General features: G+C 42.8%; 1 protein-coding gene across 3 annotated transcripts in view; it reads right to left on the reverse strand.

Annotated features, from left to right (window-relative positions):
* The window catches only part of HOMER2 (homer scaffold protein 2), a 143588-nt gene that overhangs the window by 14334 nt on the left and 105641 nt on the right, over positions 1–23613 (reverse strand). For all 3 annotated transcript variants that reach the window (XM_030931673.1, XM_010360831.2, XM_030931672.1), the window contains exons 3-4: positions 17167–17298; positions 5901–5993 (exon numbers count right to left, since the gene is read on the reverse strand). In XM_030931673.1, the coding sequence (XP_030787533.1) occupies positions 5901–5993; positions 17167–17298 (225 nt within the window). The remainder of the gene's footprint in view (positions 1–5900; positions 5994–17166; positions 17299–23613) is intronic.

Raw genomic sequence — 23613 nt, forward strand, 5'->3', positions numbered from 1 at the left:
CATGATCAAGTGGGCTTCATCCCTGGGATGCAAGGCTGGTTCAACATTCACAAATCAATAAACATAATCCAGCATATAAACAGAACCAAAGTCAAGAACCACATGATTATCTCAATAGATGCAGAAAAGGCTTTTGACAAAATTCAACAGCCCTTCATGCTAAAAACGCTCAATAAATTCGGTATTGATGGAACGTACCTCAAAATAATAAGAGCTATTTATGACAAACCCACAGCTAATATCATACAGAATGGGCAAAAACTGGAAAAATTCCCTTTGAAAACTGGTACAAGACAGGGATGCCCTCTCTCACCACTCCTATTCAACATAGTGTTGGAAGTCCTGGCTAGGGCAATCAGGCAAGAGAAAGAAATCAAGGGTATTCAGTTAGGAAAAGAAGAAGTCAAATTGTCCCTGTTTGCAGATGACATGATTGTATATTTAGAAAACCCCATCGTCTCAGCCCAAAATCTCCTTAAGCTGATAAGCAACTTCAGCAAAGTCTCAGGATACAAAATTAATGTGCAAAAATCACAAGCATTCTTATACACCAGTAACAGACAAGCAGAGAGCCAATTCAGGAATGAACTTCCATTCACAACTGCTTCAAAGAGAATAAAATACCTAGGAATCCAACTTACAAGGGATGTAAAGGACCTCTTCAAGGAGAACTACAAACCACTGCTCAGTGAAATAAAAGAGGACACAAACAAATGGAAGAACATACCATGCTCATGGATAGGAAGAATCAATATCATGAAAATGGCCATACTGCCCAAGGTTATTTATAGATTCAATGCCATCCCCATCAAGCTACCAATGAGTTTCTTCACAGAATTGAAAAAAACTGCTTTAAAGTTCATATGGAACCAAAAAAGAGCCCGCATTGCCAAGACAATCCTAAGTCAAAAGGACAAAGCTGGAGGCGTCACGCTACCTGACTTCAAACTATACTACAAGGCTACAGTAACCAAAACAGCATGGTACTGGTACCAAAACAGAGATATAGACCAATGGAACAGAACAGAGTCCTCAGAAATAATACCACACATCTACAGCCATCTGATCTTTGACAAACCTGAGAGAAACAAGAAATGGGGAAAGGATTCCCTATTTAATAAATGGTGCTGGGAAAATTGGCTAGCCATAAGTAGAAAGCTGAAACTGGATCCTTTCCTTACTCCTTATATGAAGATTAATTCAAGATGGATTAGAGACTTAAATGTTAGACCTAATACCATAAAAACCCTAGAAGAAAATCTAGGTAGTACCATTCAGGACATAGGCATGGGCAAGGACTTCATGTCTAAAACACCAAAAGCAACGGCAGCAAAAGCCAAAATTGACAAATGGGATCTAATTAAACTAAAGAGCTTCTGCACAGCAAAAGAAACTACCATCAGAGTGAACAGGCAACCTACAGAATGGGAGAAAATATTTGCAATCTACTCATCTGACAAAGGGCTAATATCCAGAATCTACAAAGAACTCAAACAAATATATAAGAAAAAAACAAACAACCCCATCAAAAAGTGGGCAAAGGATATGAACAGACATTTCTCAAAAGAAGACATTCATACAGCCAACAGACACATGAAAAAATGCTCATCATCACTGGCCATCAGAGAAATGCAAATCAAAACCACAATGAGATACCATCTCACACCAGTTAGAATGGCAATCATTAAAAAATCAGGAAACAACAGTTGTTGGAGAGGATGTGGAGAAATAGGAACACTTTTACACTGTTGGTGGGATTGTAAACTAGTTCAACCATTATGGAAAACAGTATGGCAATTCCTCAAGGATCTAGAACTAGAAGTACCATATGACCCAGCCATCCCACTACTGGGTATATACCCAAAGGATTATAAATTATTCTACTACAAAGACACATGCACACGTATGTTTATTGCAGCACTATTCACAATAGCAAAGACTTGGAATCAACCCAAATGTCCATCTGTGACAGACTGGATTAAGAAAATGTGGCACATATACACCATGGAATACTATGCAGCCATAAAAAAGGATGAGTTTGCGTCCTTTGTAGGGACATGGATGCAGATGGAAACCATCATTCTTAGCAAACTATCACAAGAAGAGAAAACCAAACACCGCATGTTCTCACTCATAGGTGGGAACTGAACAATGAGATCACTTGGACTCGGGAAGGGGAACATCACACACCAGGGCCTATCATGGGGAGGGGGGAGGGGGGAGGGATTGCATTGGGGAGTTATACATGATATAAATGATGAATTGATGGGTGCTGACGAGTTGATGGGTGCAGCACACCAACATGGCACAAATATACATATGTAACAAACCTGCACGTTATGCACATGTACCCTAGAACTTAAAGTATAATAAAAAATAAAAAATTTAAAAAAAAAAAAAGAAAGAAAGATAGAAAATAGGAGAGAGAGAGAGAGAAAGGGAGAAAGAGAGAGGAAGGGAGGAAGGAAGGAAGGGAGGAAGGAAGGACTTTTCATCTGTCAAATTAACAAAGCTTTACTAATGAGGGTGTGGGAAGAAAAAGCCTTATTCACTGCAGGTGGGAGTTAGAATGGTATATTTCTGCAGGCTAAGTTTGTGGTATGCATCAAAAGCTTTAAAAACATCCATACCTTTAACCCAATATCTCCATTTCAAGAAGCTATGCAGAAACCACCAAATCCACAAAGATATGCAAGAATGTTCATCACAGTGTTATTCATATTAGTGAAAAATTAGAAATGCAGATGTCCTGAATTATAGAAGGTTAACCGAATAAGCTGTGATACAAACACTAGAATGCTGTCCAGTCATTAAAACAGTTTTGAAAAGGAACAATCATGACATAAAGTTGAAAGGTATAATATAAAATATATGCTGGAAATCTATGTTAGAAAGATACACACCAAAACAGTAACAAAATATCTTCACGTGGTGAGAAGGTAGACGATTTTTATTTCCTTCTTTATAGTATGGTATATTTTTCCTTTATACAATAAACATGTATTACATTTATAGTCACAAAACAGTCCCACATTAAGTGTTTTTGTAATTAGGCTGTTTAAATATCCAACTATTCAGAAAACTTAGTGTTCATACTCTAAGAGATTCAGGAAACCAAGTAATTGTGTGATTACTAATTTTAAAAAGCATACAAGGGCCGGGTGCAGTGGCTCACGCCTGTAATCCTAGCACTATGGGAGGCCAAGGCAAGCAGATCATCTGAGGTCAGGAGTTTGAGATCAGCCTGGCCAACATGGTGAAACTCCGTCTCTATTAAATACAAAAAAATTAGCCGGGCATGGTGGCGCATGCCTGTAATCCCAGCTACTCGAGAGGCTGAGGCAGGAGAAACCTGGGAGGCAGAGGTTGAAGTAAGCAGAGGTTGCAGCAAGCTGAGATCATGCCACTGCACTCTAGCCTGGGCAACAGAGTGAGTCTCTGTCTTAAAAATAAACAAAAAAAACAAAAAAAAATAGTCTTTCCTTTTTTTTTTTTTTTTTTTTGAGACGGAGTCTCTCTCTGTCGCGCGGGCTGGAGTGCAGTGGCCGGATCTCAGCTCACTGCAAGCTCCGCCTCCCGGGTTTACGCCATTCTCCTGCCTCAGCCTCCCGAGTAGCTGGGACTACAGGCGCCTGCCACCTCGCCCGGCTAGATTTTTGTATTTTTTTTAGTAGAGACGGGGTTTCACTGTGTTAGTCAGGATGGTCTCGATCTCCTGACCTCGTGATCCGCCCGTCTCGGCCTCCCAAAGTGCTGGGATTACAGGCTTGAGCCACCGCGCCCGGCCTCCTTTTTTTTTTTTAAATAGAGATGGGGTTTCACCATGTTGCCCAGGCTGGTCTCATGAGCTCAGGTCCACTGGCCTCAGCTTCCCAAAGCGCTGAGATTACAGGTGTGAGCTACTGTACCCAGCCTTAAAAAAATACATACAATAACCTCTATACCCGGGGAAATATCAGGAAGGGTAAATAAAGCTAAAGCTTAGAAACAAAAAGTCATTCCTAAATAATGCATATACATTAAATAACATCTTATTAGGTATACATGTATTTTTAAGATTTAAAATACTTATGCCTGTAGTCCCAGCTACCTGGGAGGTCAAGGCAGGAGGACTACTCAAGCCCAGGGGCTCGAGGCCAGACTGGGAAGCATAGCAAGACCCTGTCTCAAATAAATAAAACAAACTTTTGAGAGGGAGCAAATATTAAAACAAAATATAGAGAAATTCAGATATTAAACTCAAAGATATCACTGTACTATGTGGTATTCTGAAAAAGATAGTATATTAGAAACTTTCTAGATTATGGACCATTTCAGATGCTGAATTTCACAGATCCTCAGAGATTAATCAAGTAATTAGCATACAAAATTAACGATATCACTTAGATCTTAGATTATTTAGAAAGATTCAGGAAAGTTCCTGTCTACCTGCAATTGAATTCACATGCATTTCCATAAGTCCATGTGGGTATATTTTGTATGATGAGGCCAGAACAAGGTATTGGAAAGATAACTCAAGGTAGACATAGGTTCTGCCTTTGTGAAACATCCTGAGTCACCAAATCTCCTGTCCCAAGGGTCAGCCACAGCGCTAACAAACCCAGGGTCCCTCTTGGCATTCTCTTCCCTCCTCTGAGCACCAATATGTTGGGCGTACTCCCTCCTGGGGTTCAGCGATGCTGGAATTTCTCCCTTCCTGTCTTCTTTGCTGGCTCCCATTTCATAACTGGGCCTATTTCCTAGGGCTCCAGCATCTGCCCTCCTCTCTCCACTGCTTCTTTGTGCACCTGAGGCTGCAGCTACTGCCCCTGTGAGGCTGATGGTCAAGTCTAGAGCATCGATCTTCACTGCTCAAGATGCCCAGGCCTCCTGGTTCTCTTCCTGCACCCTGTCCTCATTTGCGACCCCCTCCCTGGGCTTTCCTGACCCAGCCATTCTCTCCTTCACAGTCCCCTGAACAATCTTTCTGCCCTCAGTCCCTCTGTGCCTGCCTTACCATCTGCAAGCAAGCTGACCCTCTCAGGTGATATTCAAATCAACAATCACAAAACACTTCCAGTGTCCACCAACTACCCAAGAATAATTAAACAAATAGCTAATAAATAATAAATTACCCATTAATGAAGAATTCTAGGTCTTCACAGTTTCTCCAAGCACATCCCCATGCCTCCCACAGCACGCCTCAGCTGCCACCAGGCAGACTCCCGGCTACCTTGCTAGTACATCACACTTACTCCTGCCCCTAAGTCTTCTCTCCCGACGTCTCCCTTTCCCTGGCTTTCTACATATAACCCTGTCACTAGGTCAAGACTTCCCCACCACCACATATACTAATCTAGACATCAGGAAAGCGGGTCTGGAGAACCTGGTGTGTTCATTTCAGGTTAAAATAGGTCCTTTTCAGTCAATCATCACACTTTAGACAGACTATTCAATTCCTGGTCAAGCCAGATCTCCTCTGTTAAGACAGAACTGTTGGAATACCATCTTACACCTGACCTCTGTTAAAACCGGAGATGAACACAAGGGCTATCTGACATCAAGTCTCTCTCTTGTGGGCACAAGGTACCCTACATAGAAACTCACCTCCTCCCAGCACAGCCAGGAGACATGCTATCTGGCCACTGGCATTTAAACACAATGACCACAGAATGTCTCTCCGGGGCCAGGATATACATTAACTCGAATCTCATCAACCATTTTCTGTCAGAAATACAGTACCACATCCTAAAAAATTCAAGAGTCTCATAAAAACATGTCACTGTGATCAGGCTAATCATTGAAAAAGCCTTCAAAATGACCTACTCTCAAAATTCCCTATTTCTGGCCAGAAGTGACAAGGAACACAGAGTCCCCATCACCAACCCCACTGAGATTTACTTCATGGACAAATGTCTTACTTGGGAATGATCACTTGAGGTCTCGATTTTCTCCTGCGTCTTGTCTTTGGCTATCTTGGCAGCTTCTTTCACCTCCTGGAATTTCTCTGCAAACTGAACATGAAGAATAGTTATTAAGGCTTTTATTAACCTCATTCATGGCTGGTATTCAGAACCCACCTTTATTTATTTTGCATCAATTTTAGGCCCATACATTCTGTATAAATCCAGAAGAATTTTATTTGCTATTCAATGAATATAAGGATGTATATTCCAGTAAACAGCCCTGGGCAAGGTCAGATCTGAACCAATATCTAAGCTACTGAACCTAGTTTGATGACGATGTATTAAAAACAAACTAATACAAAAATGGCAAATGAAATTTGGCTATACCACAAAAGAAATCCATGGAAAACTTCACAATCCATACTGAAAAGAGCCAAAACCTTTTAATGTCATTTTTCTCTAGATGAATACTAAGTATTTACATATGAAATGTCTTGATGCTTACAGTTTAAAGTACTTCAACAATAAAAGAGATGAAGATATGTGATAAAATGTTAACAACTGTTAAATCTAGGTCATGTGTATATGGGTGTTCATTATACTATGCCCTCTACTTTTCATTAATATCTTAATAGTTCCATAATAAAACAATTCTTCAAGTCCTGGGACAATCATATCACTCACTAGCTTATTGTCACTGACAAGGTGGCCAATTTTAATTAGCAAATTCATTGTTCGAACAGAGAACAGCCTGTGATAGTGCTGGTATGTATTACAAAGTAAGAGCCAAATATGGCTGCAGACAAAACAAAACTAGCAAGTCGCAAGGCTACCAACAATTCTGCAGGTTTTATTGAGAACTCATTTATTTCTGAGCGCAGGCTATCCTCTGAGTATCTTCACAATGCCGACAACAGTGGTCTGCTTTAGGAAACCTTGCTAGACAATAGATGTAGGTGCACCCACACCCTATGGTAAGCAGAAAAAGTCAGTCTTTCTGTTCTGGCCTGTGTTGCAGGCCCTGTCAATAAAGCCACTGCTGGGGAGGCTTCCTATTTAACTATTGCATCGCTGGCAGAGGAAAATCACATTACCTGTTGCTTAAAACGTGAGGTCCAGCAGGGATGAACAAAGCCTCCCTCACCTTTTCTTTTTGGGGACCTCTTAAGGAAAAACATCATTATCACGAACTCCTTTGTGGCAGGGTCTACATCTTTCCTCTTTGCACCCTCCTCCCATACCTGGTAGAAAGCAGGGATGTACAAATAAGTTTGTTCAGTGAATGAACAAGTTCTAGGCTTGCACAGCCCTGCCCACTTTAGGAAAAAAAAAAAAAAAATCATGTAAAAGACTTGGTCCTGTCTTCAAAGGAGCTCCAAGTCTATCTAACAAAAAGATTTTGTTTACATTCAAACAGGTGAGAATTAAAGAGAAAATTTCAGACAATAAGCTTAAAATAGAATGAGGTAGGATAAGCCCTATGATATGGTTTGGCTGTGTCCCCAAGCTTTGGCAGGATTCCTATGCTGTGTGCAGTTTACACACTTGATGACCTGCGTCCCAGCTGCTCCAGCTGTGACTAGGAGGGGTCAACGGACAGCTTGGGCCATGGCTTCAAAGGTGCAAGCCCAAAGCCTTGACAGCTTCCACGTGGTGTTGGGCCTGTAGGTGCACGGAAGTCAAGAATTGAGGTTTGCTAACCTCTGCCTATTTCACAGGATGTATGGAAACGTCTGGATGTCCAGGCAGAAGTTTGCTGCAGGGGCGGGACTCTCATGGAGAACCTCTGCTAGGGCAGTGCAGAAGGGAAATGTGGGGTCAAAGCCAACCCCAGAGTCCCCACTGGGGCACTGCCTAGTGGGGCTGTGATAAGAGGGCCACTGTTCTCCAGACCCCAGAATGGTAGATCAACCAACAGTTTGCACCATGCATCTGGATAAAGCCACAAACACTCAATGCCAGCCCATGAAAGCAGCCAGGAGAGAGGCTGTACCCTGCAAAGCCACAGGGGCAGAGCTGCCCAAGACTGTGGGAGTTCACCTCTTTCATCAGCATGACCTGGATGTGAGACATGGAGTCAAAGGAGACCATTTTGGAACTTTAAGATTTGACTGCCCTGATGGATTTTGGACTTGCATGGGGCTTGTAGCCCCTTTGTTTTGGTCAATTTCTCCCATTTGGAGCAGGTGTATTTACCCAATGCCTGTACCCCCATTGTACCTAGGAAGTAACTTGTTATTTATTTTACTGGCTCATAGGCAGAAGGGACTTGCCTTGTCTCAGATGAGACTGGACTGTGGACTTCTGAGTTAATGCTGAAATGAGTTAAGACCTTGGGGGACTGTTGGGAAGGCATGACTGGTTTTGAAATGTGATGACATGAGATTTGGGGGGGAATTGAAAGATATGGTTTGGCTCTGTGTCCCCGCCCAAATCTCATCTTGAATTGTAACTCCCACAATTCCCATATGTCATGGGAAGAACCTGGTGGGAGGTAATTGAATCATCGGGGCGGGTCTCTCCTGTGCTGTTCTTATGATAGGGAATAAGTCTCAGGAGATCTGATGGTTTTAAAAATGAGTTTCCCCACATAAGCTCTCTTCTCTCAACTCCTGCCATGTGAGATGTGCCTTTCACCTTCCGCCATGATGGTGAGGCCTTCCCAGCCAAGTGGAACTGTAAATCCAATAAGTCTCTTTCTTTTGTAAATTGCCCAGTCTTGAGTATATCTTTATCAGCAGTGTGAAAATGGACTAATATATCCTATCAGATACATTTTAAATAAATAATCATTTTTAAAGGTGTGGTATTAGTAGATGCATGATGGAACAGAACAAACGGATGAGAAATGGGCCTCACCTTTTATATAAAAAATTAGCTTATGACTAAGGGGGAATCAGAGATTAATGAGGAAGATTATTCAACATATAATTGAGATAACTTTAGTAAACTGAGATAAATGAATTTAAATCCCACAAACCTGTAGCATGATAAATTACTGATGAGTTAAAGGGGCAAGAAAAAGAAAATAAAACTTCAAAAAATCAGGATGCTCTTGAAGAAAAAAAAATCTGGATGCAAACAGAACTGAGCATGTATCAAGCTTCTGCTTGAGAGGTGGGTGGATAATTTTCTAAACTTGGAAGAAATTTCTTAAAAACCCACAAAAGTGACAGACTTCACTACATAACAATTTAAAGCTTTTGAATATAAAAGGAAAAAAAAAAAAAACTAAACCAGAAGGAAAACAACAGCCTTGGGAAAATATCTATAGCTAGGTTAGTACAACAGAAAAAGGGCTATTTTCTTTAGTATGGCAAGAGTTTGTACAAATTGAAAAGTATGAAAAGCCCAATAGATAAATGGCAAAATCCAGGAATAAAAAATGCAATAACTACTTATAGAAAAGACTATTCAGCCTTGTTGGAAATGCAAATCAAAATAATGAGGTACCATTGTTTGCCTGTGAAATGAGCAAACCATGAAGACAATTAGATTCCCTGTGCTGGCAAGGTATTTCTGGTAGTGTTGTGTACTGGTGCAGCCCCACTGAGAAACTATTTGGAAATATGTCTCGTTAGTGAAAAAAAAATCTGGATGCAAACAGAACTGAGCATGTATCAAGCTTCTGCTTGAGAGGTGGGTGGACAATTTTCTAAACTTGGAAGAAATTTCTTAAAAACCCACAAAAGTGACAGACTTCACTACATAACAATTTAAAGCTTTTGAATATAAAAGGAAAAAAAAAAAAAAAAAAAAAACTAAACCAGAAGGGAAACAACAGCCTACTGACCCAGTGATACCGCTTCTGGGAAACGATTCTGCAAAAATAATCGGGAATATGGGGGAAAAATAGGCCCTCAATACCAAGATGTTAGTTCCAGCATTGTCTACAAATATGAACACTGGAAACAACCCAGTGGGTCCTAGGAGAATTACAGAGAGAAACTTCCTTTCAAAGCCTCCAACTAGCAGAAGCGCCAGTCATGAGAGCCACCTAGTAATTGTCCTTTGGTGAAAAATCGCCTCCCTCCAAGTCTTGCATTTTCTAATATTTCCCCCTTATTCTTAAAAAAAAAAAAAAAAAAGCTTGTAAATTTGGAAAATACAACTTAGAAAAAATTTTTTTTTCATATGATTGTTGGCTGCATGTATGTCTTCTTTTGAAAAGTGTCTGTTCATGTCCTTTGCCCACTTTTTAATGTGTTTTGTTTTGTTGTTGTTGTTGTTGTAAATTTAAGTTCCTTATAGATGCTGGATATTAGACCTTTGCCAGATGCATAGTTTGCAAAAATGTTCTCCCATTCTGTAGGTTGTCTGTTTATTCTGTTGATAGTCTCTTCTGCTGTACAGAATCTCTTTAGGTTAATTAGATCCCGTTTGTCACTTGTAAGTAGGAGCTAAATGATGAGAACACATGGACATATAGAGAGGAACAACACACACAGAGGCCTATTGGAGGGTGGAGGGTGGAAGGAGGAAGATGATCTGGAAAAATACATATTTTTTAACTTTTAAGTTACATAAGTTACATATATAACTTATTTATAATATATATATATATATATATATATATATATATATATATTTTTTTTTTTTTTTTTTTTTTTTTTTTTTCCTTTTGAGACTGAATCTTGCTCTATCGCCCAGGCTGGAGTGCAGTGGCACAATCTCGGCTAACTGCAACCTCCACCTCCCGGGCTCAGGTGATTCTCCTGCCTCAGCCTCCTACTGAGTAGCTGAGATTACAGGCATGCCCCACCATGCCCGGCTGATTTTGTATTTTTAGTAGAGACAGGGCTTCACCATGTTGGCCAGGCTAGTCTCAACTCCTGACCTCAGGTGATTCGCCTGTCTTGGCCTCCCAAAGTGCTGGGATTACAGGCATGAGCCACTGTGCCCAGCTATATATATATATATATATATATTTAGACCTACGGTCCCATTGAGGTAGGAAGCAGGACTTAACTCTGGACCAGACTAAAGACTGGCTAATGCGCTCACCAGAGCCATGACAGTTTACCCATTCCCTGGCAATGACCTAGAAGTTACCACCCTTTTTTTGGAAATGTTTGAATAACCTGCCCCTTAATTTGCAAGTAATTAAAAGTAGGTAAAAATGTGACCACAGAACTGCCCCATAGCTGCTAGTCTCGACACACTGCCTACAGGGTAGCCCTGCTCTGCAGGAGCAGCCACAGAGCTGTAACATTGCCACCTCAATAAAACTATTTTCTTCTACCACCAACTCACCCCTCAGTTCCCTCCTGGGCAAAGCCAAGAACCTTCCCAGGTGGAGCCCCAGTTTATGAGCTCCCCTGGCCTGTAACACCATCATCCAAGATAAGAACCACATAACCTTCTGATATATTTGTCTGTATATATGCATTCATTACCTACATTTCTTTTAAAACAGATTATATATCTCATTTTATGGCCTCTTTTGAAATAAACAATACGATAATAATACTTCCATGCAATTATATGATCTTCTACTACACCTTTTCTTTTTTGAGACAGAGTCTCACTCTGTCGCCCAGGCTGGAGTGCAGTGGCGTGATCTTGTTCACTGCAACTTCTGCCTCCCGGGTTCAAGTGATCCTGTTGCAGCCTCCTGAGTAACTGGGATTACAGGTGCCTGCCACCCACACCTGGCTAATTTTTGTATTTTTAGTGGAGACAGGGTTTCACAATGTTGGCCAGGCTGGTCTCGAACTATTGACCTCAGGTGATCCACCTGCCTCGGTCTCCCAAAGTGCTAGGATTACAGGCGTGAGCCACCACACCCAGCCTCTACTACACATCTTGATCGCTACATATTATCCTGAAGGATACACCGCAGTTTAACTAATTTCCTACTACTGGATGTTAGGGCTTTTTTTTCTGTTATAAATGAGGTTGCAATCTTTGTAGTGAAATCTTTATACCCAGTTACAATTGTTTCCTTAGAATAAATTCTTGTCAATGAAATCCATGGATCAAAGGATACTGAAACCACAAAGGTTTCCAAAATGTATTGCCAAATTCTCACATCTTCATTAAGGTCATTTTTTGGTACTTATTAAAATTGTGGTAATAATTTTAAACAAAATCATTATCATGATAGAAAATGAGACCATTACTGTTTGATTTCATTTGTGGCTTTTTTGGCCTTAGCCATTGAAGACCTGCGGCAAACACTACTGTTTGCTTATTTAAAATCTGTTTCTTTTCCCTTAGCTTAAAAGAATCTCAAGTTTTTCTGGAGCAGGAAATTTCCTAGGTGCTAGAGAATGAAAGCTAGTTTAAGCCAATCATGGAAACCCGTTTCCCTGGTTTTTGGTGGGGTAGGGGAATGGGCCAGGGATCCAGTATTGACAATGGGGCCCAAGAAATCTGCCAGGGGGGTTGCTGTGGTACCAGCCTCTTCCTCCTCCCTCTCGCCAAGAATGCAGGTGTGACGGGTAGAGCTTGAAAAGTCATCTTATCACCATAAAGGAAAGGCCAATAAAAGAAAAAAGAAACAAATGAAATCCATGCAGATCCGTCAGACCCAACATCATGGAGCCACTGTACCAGCAACCATCTGCCTCAGGACTTCTCCTTCACATGAGAAGAAATTACCCCATCTATTTAAGCACTGTGATTAGGTTACCTGTTACTCGCAGCCAAAAGCATTCTACCTAAAACATGTCAAAATAATTATTAATATCCTCCTTTTTAAAAATTAGCTGTGAAATCAGGACCCAGAAAGGAAGGAGATAAAACAATGTTCTTACAATGACACTGAGTAAATAAAGTGACTATACAGGGACAAATTTGAATTACAGATGAAATCACTGAAATGGGTCAAAAGTAAATGCCATGCATGTATCAGGGTTTGGCCAGATCAACCACAGTGCACTGGCAACACCATCCTGGGTCGCTCCCCGTTAAGGGCAGAATGTGTTTCCTTCTGTCTGTAACGAATAAGATGGAACCAAATTTAGAACAGTGACAACTCGAGGTCAAATGTCACAAAGAATCTAAACTTTAACCTCTGGCTCATTCTTATATTTGTTCCTCCTTCTGTCTCCTTTCATAAGCTCTTCCTTTTATCAGAATATGCAAGTCCCTTTTCAATTTCCTTCAGTAGGCTGGGGTTTTATATCCTCTCCAGTGGATGGACAGACGAGTCCCAGTTTACTTCTGAGAAAACACAGCTTCTACTATTTTTGGACAGCCTATCTAAAGAGCAGAAAATTGCCCTGTAATAATACTTTTTGGACTGTGGTTGGGAAATAGTCCTTATAATGGAGCAGTTAAGACCAAGGCATCTATTTTCTTTCTGGGGGGTAGAGAGGGAACTATATATAAAGTGTTCTTAGATGAAAATGTCCACACTGGTGTTCCTTTCTCTAGCCTAGTTATAGTGCTTGATTACCATTCCCCTACAGGGCTGTGGGTGGTTGCTCTGGGAAGTCAGGAATACTCAGCCTGGCTGTCCCCTCAGCACACACCTTGGGAGCCCTCAAGGCCAAGTTCCTCTGTGCTAGCTAACTGTCACTTGTTGAGATGGCCAGACTCACTTCATGATAATTTATCAGTGTGTGGTTAATCGTTTCCTTCAGAGAGCAGGGGAAGAAGTTGAGTTGAAACGTTTGGACAAAGGGGTTATCTGAAGGCTTCCTTGACAAGTCTTTGTGATGATGGAGGTTGTGGGCACAGAGCAGAACTCCAGCACTGCACCAGAGGCTGAGTAGCTTGGGAGGACAATGCACTCCTCCTTAATGATAGGACATTTTCTTCTGTCTGGGAAAAATTAGGGGTGGCCATCCTTGGAAGCCAGCACAGCTCAAGGTCTCTTCAGTTCACAGAGGCACAGAGCATTTAACTTGGACAATGTGTTCTGGTTTTCATTTGGAGTTCTGTCTGCTGTCGATTCTTTTCATAGAAACCTTCCCCCTTTCTACCTAGCTGCTTGGGTTCCTTTAAAGATTGAAGAAATTGTTTCAGGCAGCTGTAAGTGATTCTCTCAAACCATCCTTGGCTTCAGGGAAGAACTCCCAGCCCTGAGAGGGATCAGGAGCATATGACCAGGACGGGCCTCCCAGGGACCACGTCTCGGACAGAAGCTCCCAAGCCTAGTTGTCTGGATATGAGGCAGTTGTGGGAAGGGGGTTCCCAACACACCCTTCCTCACCAAGCACCACTTCAGGAGGGAAAGCACACACCCTCACTCCCCCCTCAGACAAAGGTTCCAGCTAATTATTCTTTCAACAAGTCACCATCACATTTGCTTCTGCTTTAAACAAATTCTCTCTGCTCCTCACGGCACCTGTTCCTGTTCACCTTCCCCGTTTCAGAAAACAGCCTCACTACCCACCATCCCTCATCACCCCAGAATCTCTTCTTCCTCTTCCATTCACCCAGTTTTGCCAATATTTGTGCCTCGGTCTTTTTTAAATTTCTCCAACTCTTAACCCTTCATCAGCTCTACCCTGGACTAAAACAATCTAATCTGACTTGCTGCCAGAAAAAATTCTACCTAAAATGCAAATCTGATCATTTTCCTTCTGGACTTAAAACTCTTCTCAGGCCATAGGACAAAGTCCAGAGCTCTGGCATCACCAATAAAGCCTTCCAAGACTGGACCTTAGCAGCCTTACCCACCCTGAAAATCCTGGACACTCCATCAACAGTAAACTCTCCACAGCTTCCCTCACACACCTCAGTGCCACGACTTCCCTCCAGCTATCTTGTTGGCGGGCAGACGATGGAAAAGGGAAATCCTCCCTGTGGGCAAACCCTGGAACATCTCATGGTGCCACACACACAGCAGAGGTGGCCTGGATTTGACAGCTCGGCGGGAATGGTTAAGGGCCTAGCTGCATGAGGAGGAATCGGGAAGAAACAAGGTGACAAAGAGGTTTGAGAAACAGCAATATCAATGGGTCCAAATGGAACCAGAGCCTGAAAATACTCATATTCCACATGCATGCTCTTCAGAGACCTTTACAGCAAAAGAGAATATTTCAAACTAGGCAGCAGGAAGGGCTGTTCTATGGATACCCAATCATTCACTTTCTCCAGGCAGCCTGGTACTTCCTCAAAAGACTTAAGGACACACTGGCCATGGTGCCAGGGGAAAGGGCACCAAATGGCCTTGAAAACACATACTCCTGCTCTCCATGGCCACCCTGACTCCTGGGCCTGCTGAGTGTCCTACTGCCAACATAGTGACCCACGCCAAGCATCACACCTCTAGGTACCAGGCAGCTTCCTGCTGAAGGCTGATTCCACTGGGCCCCTTCTTCCAGGGGAAGAGTGATTTATCACCAGAATAGACACTGTGGACTGCCATGCCTCTGCCAGCCATACCAGCCAAAGATTTACCCAATACTTTCTATCCCACATGACACTGCTTCAAACCAAGTGAGGCTGCAGAGACCTCACTTCTCTGCACATGAAGGTAAGCAAGAGTCTAGTTGCCATAGGATTCTCAGCTCCTCCCAGGTACCTTATCAGCCAGAAGTGGCAGGCCTTGCAGAACTGTGCTGCACTCATGCCTGCTGAACATCCTGGGCTTGTGTGCTGTAATCCTGGAACTGAGGGATTGTGGACGGAGAGGATTTCTCCCATAACTATCTGCAATGACCTGCCCTTGAGATTTTTGCCTTTTGCCCATGTTTCCAGGCCCTGGTGATCTGGAGGTTTTACCACCCAGGAAAGAATGCTTCTGTGAGAGGGTGGCACAAGGGTGGATGCTCAGAGTGCCACCAGGTCATTTTGGGCTTCTCAGGCTTCTGAGGAAACAGAGTCCTCATGGAAGTACCTTGGGATGCAGAGGAGGACAGTCTGTGGGGTATCCCCACTGGGGAGCTCATTTGTGACTGGGTATCTGATGGCTGGATCTGTGCGCTAGGGACCTCCTTGGAAGTGTGTGTGTGCGCACACATATGTGAGTATACACATACATGCACACACACTGGACAAAGGAAGGGGACAAGTTAGCAGGCTCCTGCTGTGGGGGGCTTCCTGACTCACCCTAATTTCCCACTCTTTGAAAACTGTCTTCAAGACACACAAGTAACCCAAGCAGTCAAATGTGTTCTAGGCAACTCTGTCAATTCCCCAAGAATCTGGAAATTTGTGAAGCCCTGGAACAAGGGCCACATCTCTGTATCCTCAGTGCCGAGCATGGTGTCGGCAGAGCAGAGGCTGGGTCAGCACTTGTCCAGTCGGTTAGATGTTCACAGCAAGGGTCTAGAGAAAAACAACTCCTAGAGCCAAGCTGCTGGAAGCAAGTCTGGCTCTGGCCCTTTCCTGGATTTGCAACTCTCCTCTGCACTCCTTGAGAGACTCCAACATTCTTCCAATAAATTTCTTTGATTTGTAAACTAGTCAGTCTTACCTTAAACCAAAATATTCTCAATACTTACAAAGGACTCTTCTACCACCCTAAAAGGAAATGTAGTCTCTAAAACAGGCTCTCAGCCCCTTTAAACTGCTGAGTGAGGCCTCTTAGAGGCGATCAGTTTATTCCCTCAGTTCTTGGGGTTCTCCAAGGCTGTGGTCAGCCATGATCTGCTCCTCAACACCTTTCTAACCATCCAAGGAGTATGTCCCAGGCCCCTTGGAGAAGTGACTTGGAGCTATGAATCCTCTCCCTAGAAAAAAAAGCAACATACACACACCACTGTGTAGCATTTTAAGGGACATGGGGAGTCCAGGCTAAGAGCTTCCATTATGCATCACCTTACTCTCCAAGGGCTCCAACCACAGCGTCACTGACATTGACAGCTGTCAGAGACAAAGTGTGCCTTACTTCAAAAGGGGTAACATGCTTATTTCATCAAGATGCATTCTTGGCAGCAGGAACACAGTCTCTTCCTTGGAAGTCCTATAGTAACAACCCTCCAATAACTGTGACCTCACACAGGAAGGTCATCTAATCCTCAGAGTCCTGAAAACCTAATGGATCTGGTTTTGGCACACAAGCCAGTGCTCAGTCTGTATGCTGATACCGCCGGGCACAGGGAGCAGTGGCTGACACCTGGAGGGGAGGATGGACTGGCCACACTGCAACTTCAGGCCCCAAAGCAGCATTTGTTAGATACGAATTTCCCTTCCCCAGATGACTTCAATGAACCTGGTATTTCAAAAGGGCCCCTGTTTTGGTAGCCCCGTGATGCCAGAAGGAGTGAAACCAAAGACCAGAAAGGAATCCTGCTCACCAAGGGCACATCCCTCGGTGGGCAATCACTGAATGAGAATGGCATCTGATGCGGGACTTACTGTACTGTGGATAGGACCATGTTACCTTTGTCAGCTGCTGTTCAGAGGAAAACCCCAAACCAAACACCGTGTTGGCTCTGCTGTCGGCCCACTGCCCAAACTTCTGTGACGTTTTGGTGAAGGTCATATTCGGTGTGATTGTGCTGTTTATGATCACCTGAAGAAAAACAGCCCAAAGGGTGAAAATTTAAATGTTGAATGAGACAAAGTCATTCCTTAGAAAGTCTTCTGTTGGCAAAGCCAGTGCTTCAAGTCTGCATCCCCTGCCCTGTTAAATATGGTCCCAAGTTCTCCTGGCACAACCTATGCTGAGTCAGATACACAACCATGAAAAGGGGCAACTTCAGAGACTTAACAGTCAGTCTAAAATAAGATCCTACATGTTATCCATGGGAGAAAGTCTCTCCTAAGCAAATAATAGTTTCCCAAACTGCTATTTATTTACCCAAAGCTGCCATGCATCAGAGTGCCCTTAATGGCTAGCTATGTCCCACATTCTCTGAAGAACAGCACTATGTCACTTTATGAGTCACCTGGAGCCCCAGTGTCCAACTCAAACAATCGAAAATCTCTATAAGCAATTGAGGCCTGCTGCTTCCCAACAGGCAGGAGCAGGTACAGTCCAATTAGGATAATTTGTAGAGGGTTAATTGACAAAGAAACTAATTATACAGGTGTGAGTGGGATACAGGGAAACTGTAAGGATGGTGCAGCAGCCTGGTGCTAGCTGTCACCACTCCTTGGCCTAAAAGAATAAGGGGATGGAGTGGCTATAGACCCTGGAAGGGGGAGGGGTCATGTAGAGCAAGCTACCTTGAAAAGAGAGGTTACCTTCTGTTGGGGGACACAGTCAGCACATGGTTACCTCACAGGAGTGGGAAACTGGGGGAGCAAACACTCTCGCCTCTCCCTTTGATCTCCAGTTGCCATTGGACAAACCCAGCTAGAAGCTAGAGGGCGTGGGAGCCCACTGATGTCTGCAAGTTAGCCCCTCAGGGACCAGAGCAGTGTCAAGAAGGGTAGAGGATGAATCTGAGGTGGAAGGGTAAAAAAATAATATCTAGCACATGGTACATTTATTCATTCAAACATCTATTGAACATTTACTATACACCAGACACTCTGCCAATCAAAGATACAAAGATGAATGAGTCAAGGTTCCTGCTCTTTCAATGACAAGTAGTCAGGAAGAGGGCAGAGACATCAAACAACTGATAAGGGTTATAAAATATCAACAATGGCTTACTTAAGTAGAAATCATTGGAAGCCCTAAGACTCTAAGAAACACTCAGGAAAAATACTCTTGGAAATAAAGGATTACTAGGTGTCTACATAAGGGCAGGGTGGCAGTAACCACTGGCTGCTTCCTCATCAGATGATCTGAGCAGAGAATAAGAGGAATATAAGTAAATACTCTAAAGAGTGAACCTACCAGCAATTTTACTTACTAAGGTTGTTTATTCTCAATGGTCAACTCAGAACACTTTCCTTGTAACTGATAAAACAGAGAAGAGAAAAAAGTTTGAATGGCATAGCCCTTGCTTTCCATGGTAGGAACCTGAGTCTACTATTTTGCTAAAGGACAGACCTTCCAGATACAAACCCTTGCCTTAACTAAAGGGATCTAGACACTAAGTGACAGCTGTCACTAGTAGTAGAAGTATCATTGCTATTGCTATATCTACGTTTATCTATCTATTAGACTATCGAGTTTGCTGATAAGCCACTGGCTCAAGAGAAAACCTTGGCTTAGGTGGTAAAATAATTTTTAGAATACTAACAACAGCAATTATTATTTGTTGAACACTTATTGAGTGCCTGATTTACATCAGTTTCACTTAAACCTTACAACAAGCCTATGCATATGACTATTCCTTCATTTCACAGAAGTAACTGAGATTTGGGAAAGTTTTTTTTTGTTTGTTTGACTTTTTTGAGATGGTTTTGCTCTGTCGCCCAGGCTGGAGTGCAATGGCATGATCAAGGATCACTGCAACCTCTGCCTCCTAAATTCAAGCGATTCTCCTGCCTCAGCCTCCTGAGTAGCTGGTATTACAGGCACCCGCCACCACGCCCAGCTAATTTTTGTATTTTTAGTAGAGGAGGGGCTTCATCATGTTGGCCAGGCTGTTCTCAAAACTCCTGACCTTAGCTGATCCGCCCACCTCGGCCTCCCAAAGTGCTGAGATTACAGGCATGAGCCACCGCACCCAGCCGAGATTTGGGAAAGGTTAAACTAATTTGCTTAAGGTAACACATTAAAGCTGGCCAGCAGGAGACTCTAGAGATAAAAACCCAGTTGTCTGACTCCAAAACTTGTCCAATAAACTTCTATATCATGTTGCTTCTCATTTTATACACAATGAAGGTAACAAACATTACTGCCTCTCTTATTTTCCCCATCTATGAAGTACTGATGTCCATGTGCTATGGTCCAGGTGACTTTTTCTTTCCTTATAATAACCCTTCCATAATGCCAGTGGCCATGTGAGTTAGGATATTTTACCAAATGTTTTCCATTTGGAAAACTGAATGCAACATGAGAAGTCAAGAGATCTGCCTGCTGTCACTGGACACTATCAAGAGATGGGGGCAGGGGAGCAGGGTGTGGAAAATGCAGATCTAAACTACTGGCAAGTGTAGGGCAAAGTTATGGGACCTTGGAGGGTGGTGGGATTCTGGCTCAGCCCCAAGCAGGGCAGATATAGTGGAACCAAGGCAGACCTAAGGAAGGTGTGTGGCTGGGAGCTGGATCAGAATGGATCACATGACCCCCGAAAGCCAACTCTGGTCATCTCTCAATTACCAGAATCCTGGGAGGACAAAGCAATGACTACATCCATTCAGAAACTGGATTCATTTTAAATCTTGCTGCTACCTCATTGCAGGCCTATGCCCCTAGGTCAGTCACCACACCCCAAGTCCCCTTGAAAAGCAGTGGGAAGAGGCTGGCCAAAGTACAGGACATGGCTCTTAAGCTCACCCAAACAGGCTGTTCCAGAGGCAGTCAAGCTGGAATAACAATGGTGATACCCCCTGCTATTTCTTTAAAACTTAGTTTCTAGGGCACTTTTTCACAGTCTTTAATCCCCACAGAGGCTGAACAAGGTCAAGTGATTTGTTCAAGGTTATAAAACGAATAAGTGGCTAAAAAGAATATAATGTATGTCTTACTTACAAAGCAACAATGGACTGATTTCAAGAGCTAAGTCTATTTATGATGGCTGGAGGTTCATTCAGCTTCTTAAATCTGTAGACTCATCAGTTTTTAGAAAATTCTCATTCTCTCCATGAATATTGCTTCTGCTCTATTCTCTCTCCTTGCTTCTACTTTGGGACTCCAATTACAGACCTGCTAGGCTTTTTGAGTGTGTCCAACATTTCTCTTTGAGATAGGGTCTTGCTCTGTTGCCCAGGATAGAGTGAAGTGGCACAAACATGGCTCACTGCAGCCTCAACCTCCTGGGCTAAAGTGATCCCCCTGTCTCAACCTTCCAAGTAGCTGGGATTACAGGTGTGCAACACCATGCCCGGCTAATTTTTGTAATTTTTGTACAGATGGAGTTTTGCCATGTTGCCCTGGCTGTTCTCGAACTCCTGGGCTCGACCAATCCATCTGCCTCAGCCTTCCGAAATGCTGGGATTATAGACAGGAGCCACCATGCTGGCCATGCCCAATATTTTTTACACTCATCAATTATTTTTTCCCTGATTCTTGGTTCTCTCTGATTCTATTTGGGTATTTTCTATTAATCTGCTTTCCAGGTCACTAATCCTGGTCACTGATGTATCCAATCTGCTGTTAAATCTATCCATTGTTATCTTAACTTCAGATATTATTTTTTAGTTCTAGAATGTCCATTTGGTTCTTTCAAAAAAAAATTCTAAGTCTCTGGGAATATTCTCCTTCATCTATTTTGTCCACATTCCCTCTGTTTCCTTGAATATATTAATCATAGTTTGCAGGCTCATGCCTGTAATCCCAGCACTTTGGGAGGCAAAGGCAGGTGAATTGCTTGAGCCCAGGAGTTCGACACCAGCCTGGACAACATAGCAAAACCCCATCTCAACTAAAAATACAAAAATTAGCAGGGCATGGTGGTGTGCACCTATAGTCCCAGTTACTCAGGGGGCTGAGGCAGGAGGATCACCTGGGGCTTGGGAGGTCAAGGCTGCAGTGAGCCGTGATCACGTCACTGTACTCCAGCCTGGGTGACAAAAGTGAGACGCTACCTCAAAAAAGAAAGAAAAGAAAAGAAAGAGAATGAAAGAAAATAAAAAATCATAGTTTGCAATAGCATTATGTCTTTAAAAACAAAACCATGTGCATACCTTAATTTTAAAATATTTTGTTGCTAAAAAATGCTAAGGATCATCTGAACCTTCAGCAAGTTATAATCTTTTTGCTGATGGAGGGACTTGTGTCGATCCTGATGGTTGCTGACTTATCAGAGTGGTGGTTGCTGAAGGGTGGAGTCATTGTGTCAATTTCTTTAAATAAGACAATAATATTTGCTGCATTGGTTAATTTTTCCTTTCACAAAAGATTTCTCTGTAGCATGCAATGCTGCTTGACAGCATTTTATCTACAGTAGAACTTGCAAAGACAATATCCACTACCAACAGAATGGATAAACACACTGTAGTATTTCCATATAAAGAAATACTAATCCAGCAGGAAAATTAACCAAGGCTAACCAAATTGATCAGCATGGATGAATCACAAAAATTTAACAGTAAGTAAAAAAAAAAAAAAAAAAAAAAAAAAAAAAAAAAAAAAAAAAGAAGTTACAAAAGAACACACACATTATGAGTCTCTAGTATGATTCTATTCATATAAAGGTCAAAAACAGGTAAAACTGAGTAACAGATTATTTAGGACAGGGGTCAGCAAACTATAACCCTCAGGCCAAATCTAGCCTAGGGCCTATTTTTGTAATTAAAGTTTTATTGGAAGACAGCCATGCCCATTCATTTACATATTGGTCTATGGCTGTTTTCTGGCTACAAAAGAGTCAAATATCTGCAGCAGAGACTGTACAACCTGAATACAAAACTTTTTTAAAAAATTACTCTCTGGCCCTTAAAGAAAAAGTTTGCCAACTTCTGGTTTAGCAATATATACATATGTGGCAAAACTATACAGAAAAGCAAGGGAATGCTTAATACACTCTTAATAGAGAGTGGTGATCTCTTGAGGAGTGGATGGGAGAGCATCTAATTAGGAAAGGCCCATTGAAGGACTTCTGAAGTATTAATGAAAGATGTACTTCCACTGGGTGGTGGGTACATATGGGTTTGCTTTATTATTAGACATTGAATGGTGCCTATTAATACAAATGGTTAAAAATAAAGTCTACAAACTCATAACAAAGTTGTCAGGGAGGCTAATCTTCAGAGTGGGCAGAGGCTTATGAAAACAGCAGGGAGTACCCTTCCCGCCCATGGAGACACTTGGAAAATTGTGTTAGGGACCGAGGAGGTGGCTGGACCTGTGGGTTCTGGCGTCAGAGGAGATGGGAGACTTGAGTAAACTGAGGGATGAGAAGTGAAGGGGTCATTGGGTGGAGAGTCATCTGGTGGAAGAGAAGAAGAGGCCCAGGGCAGAAGGCTGACTTAAGGAACAGCAGGTGAAGGAGTTGGCAGTACACCTGCCACAGGTGGCCGGGAACCAAGGAAGAATGAAGCCCTGGGAGCCAAGGGTGAGTGTGTGAAGGATGAGGGCACAGTTGAGTGTACGATGTGGCAGAATGACTCAGCAGAATGAGAACTGTTCCCCCCTGGGGAGAGGGGAGAATGGATCTGGGGGAAGGAACCAAAGCCCAGAAGGGAGAAGGGGCTGCGCTAGAGCACCCCAGGCATAAGCTTCATATGGGCTCCCATCTGTGTACACCTTCCTCTTGTGTGAGTCATCTCTGAAACTTTCACAGAAAAAGAAGCCAACCTAGTAAAAGACCCAGTCCTGCAGATCAGTGGGACCAACTTGTCACAAAATGCACAAAACACACGTAGTCAAGAGCTACTTGGAAGTAGCAAAATGCTAAGCTCCTCCTGTCTCTAGTCTCACCTGCTCTAGATTTCAGAGGAAGTTGCTCATGAAACAGGCAGGGGGAGACAGGCCCATCGGATTCCCTTCCTGAAAAGTCTTTCCCAAATCCAGGGAGATGAAGTTGGATGAACCTGCGAGTTTTCCACAAGAGGCTGGGGCTGAGACATGTCATCTGCTCCAAGAGTAGTTATTAACAGGTGCTTCCCTGTCTCTACTAAAGACACAAAAAAATTAGCCGGGCGTGGTGGCGGGCGCCTGTAGTTCCAGCTACTCGGGAGGCTGAGGCAGGAGAATGGCGTGAATCCAGGAGGCGGAGCTTGCAGTGAGCTGAGATCACGCCACTGCACTCCAGCCTGGGTGACAGAGCGAGACTCCGTCTCAAAAACAAACAAACAAACAAAAAAAACAAATCACAGACAGCGA

Source organism: Rhinopithecus roxellana, chromosome 5, assembly GCF_007565055.1.
Source record: "Rhinopithecus roxellana isolate Shanxi Qingling chromosome 5, ASM756505v1, whole genome shotgun sequence".
Lineage (NCBI taxonomy): Eukaryota > Metazoa > Chordata > Mammalia > Primates > Cercopithecidae > Rhinopithecus > Rhinopithecus roxellana.